General features: G+C 35.5%; 1 protein-coding gene across 1 annotated transcript; it reads right to left on the bottom strand.

Annotated features, from left to right (window-relative positions):
- Positions 1-3,307: 3,307 nt before the first annotated feature.
- Positions 3,308-4,134, bottom strand: LOC116182968 (40S ribosomal protein S13). Its single transcript, XM_031503545.1, has 3 exons — positions 4,015-4,134; positions 3,721-3,848; positions 3,308-3,664 (listed from the first exon to the last, which is right to left on the bottom strand). The coding sequence occupies exons 1-3, from the start codon at positions 4,035-4,037 to the stop codon at positions 3,360-3,362; spliced, it is 456 nt and encodes a 151-aa protein (XP_031359405.1). The 5' UTR covers positions 4,038-4,134; the 3' UTR covers positions 3,308-3,359.
- Between the last annotated feature and the right edge of the window lie 978 nt (positions 4,135-5,112).

The raw sequence follows: 5,112 nt of genomic DNA, 5'->3' as shown, positions 1-5,112 counted from the left end.
AAACCGTTGAGTGAAGGATCTAGGTAGAGTGGTAATGCCTATATGAAAAGCGGTCATCCTTTCCGATCTTTTACTAAGGTAGTCCCTTCTCTATTGCACATCGCGTCTCTACCCCTCCGAGTCCACGTTTTGCAACACCGACAGCTAACGCCACCGACAATTTCGACGGCGCTTTCCTTCTTTACAATTTACAAGTATTCAGTATTTTCGCCCAGCCGCCCTCTCCAACGAAATCAGTCTTTAGCGTAACTCCAATTGCAACTATCGAAAACCGTTGTAACACACGTAAACAAAATGAGTCATTCTATTTTCATGCAATTGTATAGGTACCTGCAAAATATCAGTCCCTTATCATAATTATTGGATCAGATACCTAATTAAGAGCAGTTCTAAAAGCAGCAGGTACGTACGGACGAAATTCAAAAAAGTATACCTACCTAATCACAAAGAAAAGTATCTCATATCATTTATGTTTATGTATTTTGCGATTGTGCGAGTAAAGTAGGTATTATTTAGAAATTTAAAGAAACTTATCCCATCACTATGTTTATTGCTGATGTAGCAATTTGCATAAATGCAAATATGATTTGCAACACTCATCCTACAATTTTAGCACACTACCGACTTATTTTAAACCGATAACGCTAGGTATAGGTACTCTCTCGCAATTATTAACGTGACAATTTGAAAAAAAGACGGTACCTACTGAATTTTATAATGATAAGTACCTGTGACTATGTATATTATCATTTATTTTATGTGTTTCTCTTTATCATAACCGGGAAGGTCAAAGACAACTTGTTTAATTGGCGAATCTGCTGGTAACTTTATCTAGCTATTCTGCTATCATGATTAAAGGCTTGCTTTTGATGCGGCCGTTTGTTTTATATAGAATATACCTAGATATAAAATGTGCATTATAATACTTTTAAATAATATGTTTCGGTCACCGTAAACATACTGTTTCGATCATCGATCACAAATTAATTTTACAAGGGCCACATGCAGCCTCTGATACGGACCTACCGTAACCGTATATTTCGCCTGTTGCCCTCGCAAATTTAATAAAGCGATAATGTAATTGTAAGGTTAATATTGTGGTAGCGAAAATATGAAAATAAAATAATGCAATCCGGATCTGGATCGCCGACTTGGTTGTTGCCGTCGGGATCTGAGATCACTCTTGGCCGCCTATATCTCAAACCCCACGTTCACTATACTTTTAACATAAGCATTGCCTCTCTACCTAGATCCTTCACTCAACGGTGTTAAATTGTGTCCTTTATAGTGACCGAACATTATAGGGTTATTTATCTGTATTGATTTTGAAACAAAATACACCAAGAACCACAGAGGGAGAAATGTCCCACTAGCAAAAATTAACAGCTTTTTACTACGAGTAGGTACAAGCGTCGAATGATATGTACATTTATTTTTGCACATTTATTTTGACAAAAATTATCCACAAGCCCAGATATAAATTTCAAATAAGGAAAAAAATATACAGTGATATTAATTTAAAAGTGGACATGACAGGGATTTCCTATGTCTAGTTTTAAATTACAAAATCTCTTCTGAAGAATGAAACTGAATGTTTTAACTTTTGTGGAAGAGAATCCCATAAGAAACTTAAGGGAAATGGTTGAATTTAATATGTCTTCATCATATAACCTACAAGCATACTAGCTACTGTCGTTTTTATTAAAATTGTTAAAATCTATTTTTTTATAGATTACAACAAAATGTGTGCGCATGTTATTTCGGTTGCATAAAATTAGGCGTCTTTTAGAAGTATAGACATACGAAATCACTATGTCTACTTTTAAATGAATATCACTGTATAATTTAGCACATCCCCCGAAAGTGATGCCCTGGGATATGGCCCACTTAGCTCGTTTAATTATAACCCGGGACCTGCGTATAACTCGACAACGATGTGTCGATGTCAAACCTTCGCCAATCGATTTCTACGCTCGTTCAAAGATGTGCTATTGAATATGAGCGCGATTAAAAGTCTGGTTTCCGAATGCGAGCTGAGTGTCAAAAATTCCCCTACTAAAAATCGTATGCGACTCTTCGTATTTTGTTTAATGTTAGGCGCGAGTTTGAGGGGTGGTTTGTAAATTTAACTCTCCTTCCCCTTTTACATTTTCTATGAGGGGTCGCTATTTTTAGCGCATTTTTTAAGAATTAAAAAAATGTGCTATTGTTTGCGTTTTGTCCGTCCGTCCGTCCGGACCCATTTCTACCGTTTATTGAACTACTTCTAGGGGAATGGTCCTAGCGTCCTGGAATTTTTTGCAGTTAGGTAGCCTATACCTTGAAGGTGTGCCAGACGGCCATCAAATTTCGCTGTGTAAAAAGCCCCCCCTCCCCAAATTATTTCCTGAGATGCTGTTTTTGAAAGTAAAACGTGCATATAACTTTTACATACGAACCAATTGCTTTCATTGTATTCTAAAGAAAGGTTTCAACGAAAGGAACCGTTTTCTACCAACTACTACCCTTCTTTCTGTACTCTTATCAAAGTACGGGGTGGAGGGGGAGGGGGTGGAACTAGTTTTATCCTTCATGGTACTCTAATGAAAGGTTTCAACGAAAGGAATTAATTTCTACCAACCAATATATCCATTGGTGATGTCAAAACAAAAGCTATTTACAAAAGCTATTTCGGCTAAAAAAATTGCGCTTTATCTGCACAATGTATACTGCATTATTATAATACTACGAGTAATACATGGAAATAATACCTACCTACCTTTAAGTACCAATTTAAGAAATACTGTCGCATTTCCAAATTGGTGCTGTAGGTACGTTTTTCTACCCTCATTACAATGGCTGTTATTTACGAAAAACGACTTCCTAAAAAACTAAAACCGATATTTCAAATTTTTTAAGGAGCCTTCAAAGAGGTATTATCAACGTTTTCATTTGATATATAACTTAATTATTTTCTTCAAAAACAACCATTAAGAATTGGTACTACAAGAAGTACCCCAGCTCCTCAAGTCATATGACCTGAGACGGTCAATTCCATTGGTTAAAATTTTGATCACTTTCGTTCAGTGGATTTCGAGGTAGCTCCCCTACTATATGGTTTTCAACTCATTTTAAAAGAATTGTCTTAGCATTCTAAAACCTGATCTGATCCATGGTATTCAAACAAATGGGCTTGAGTAAAGGTATTAATTTCTACCTTCCAACTACGATCTGCATCTGAAATCTATAGATGGTTTTATCACTAGTAGGCAAACTTCTCCTCCAAAAATGCATCTCGGGAATATATGTTTATAAATAAGAGAAGATAATAAATTTATGGATTTTATTAAAGAATTAAAGTATGTCATACATTACAAAAGTTAAGCAACTAACGCTGACGCTGTGCTCGACTCGTACTTCCAATTTGGTGCTAATACACTTTTGGTCTTGTAGTATCTCGCAAGTCTATGAATACGAGATTCGACCAAAATTAAACGGAACTTGCTGTCTTTATCTTTCCTGTTGCGTTCTAAATGTTTACGAATTGCAACTGCCTTTTTGATTAAGTAATACAAATCCTCGGGTAGATCAGGAGCTAAACCCATTGCCTTCATGATGCGTAAAATTTTATTACCAGTCACAAATCGTACTTGAGCGACACCGAGCGAATCCCTCAAAATGATACCTATAAAAATTACGAGTATGAATAATTATATAAATGCATCTACATACACTACATACCTATTTGGGAAGGAGTCAATCCCTTCTTGCCCAACTTAAAGATGTGATCTTTCACATCCTCCGCGGTCAATTTGAGCCATGTTGGAACGCTTCTTCTATATGGTAATGCAGACTGTGCAATACCCTTTCTGCAACATAAAATAAAAATTAGTCTCTTCTGCAAGTTTCAAATATGTTAAAGGCATGGTCACGCCATGAGGTATAACCTATAAGATTTGGTAACTCTTTTTCTTACTATGAAGTCAAGTATCTTATATTAAGCTCTAGGTTTTTTTTCACAACGTTAGTACTAACCCAGGAGTGTGCATACGACCCATTTTAACGGAAAGTATATTCTTCTAACAATCCAGGTAAATACAAGTTGTCAAAGCGCAACCTAAAAGAGGAAGTGGCTATTCGTAGACTTCTTTTTTTACTACGAAGGTTTACTGCGCATGAACGGAGTGCTTAGTTGCCGCATTTCGAAAATGTAATGTAATTATGCAAAATCACATATTGTAGATAAATTTCAATGCGGCAAATGTAACGTTCAACGGCGAGCGCTATCAGGATATGACAAATTAGTTTTTGTATTGTAGGGGAAATAGAAAAATATCGATCTAGGTCTGGTTATAGTGACTTTATAAGGACAGTGGCGACAAGACAACTTATCATAATCTGCCGTATTGGACCTAAAAAAAAATGATTGTAGGATCAATATCCCTCGCCATGTCAAATTGTGACTGTAGAATTATAAAAAGGCCAGTTTCATTGAAGTAAAGATTCTCGTTCAAAACTAACGGCGCAAAGATGAACGTTTAAAGCTTTGCAGAACAACCTATGGCAAAAACACTGTGTCCCAAATTCAAAAAGATATGGAAAACGATATCATAAGCATAAAATATGGTGCAATATCCAAAATGTACAAGGTAAGCATTAATTATTAAATTGTATTTGACATTTCAGTGGTTCAGTTATTGGTCCTTGTCGCGTGTTTCTCGGATAAAAAGTATTACTTTACCCCCTTAAATGAAAGACAAAACACGTTGATTTAGTCCACGGAGTACAAGAGATCAATACTAATAATAATAATAATAATGACATTTATTGAGCACACACCATACAAAGAACAGATATTATACATTACATTACATAATGGGTGACTCAATAGGGCGAAGTTCAGACTGGAATAAACCGTGTTATTCCGTCTGCTCTACCACTCAACCCCCTACATATGAAATTAACAACAAGAGACCAAGACATAAAAAAAACCTAGCAAGAAAAAACTATATGATAATAAAAACCATTCAGTATGAAGGCACAAATGAAAACCTAAAAAGAAAAAAAAAAAATGTAAAAAAAAAAATTATAGCAATAATGATATTAACGATGGAACTTAATGCTGTCTTGAAA

This window comes from Photinus pyralis, unplaced genomic scaffold, assembly GCF_008802855.1.
Source record: "Photinus pyralis isolate 1611_PpyrPB1 unplaced genomic scaffold, Ppyr1.3 Ppyr1.4_unclustered_Scaffold8227, whole genome shotgun sequence".
Taxonomy (NCBI): Eukaryota; Metazoa; Arthropoda; class Insecta; order Coleoptera; family Lampyridae; genus Photinus; species Photinus pyralis.
The sequence above is the reverse complement of the archived record's forward strand: the minus strand, read 5'-3'. Positions and strand labels throughout refer to the sequence as shown.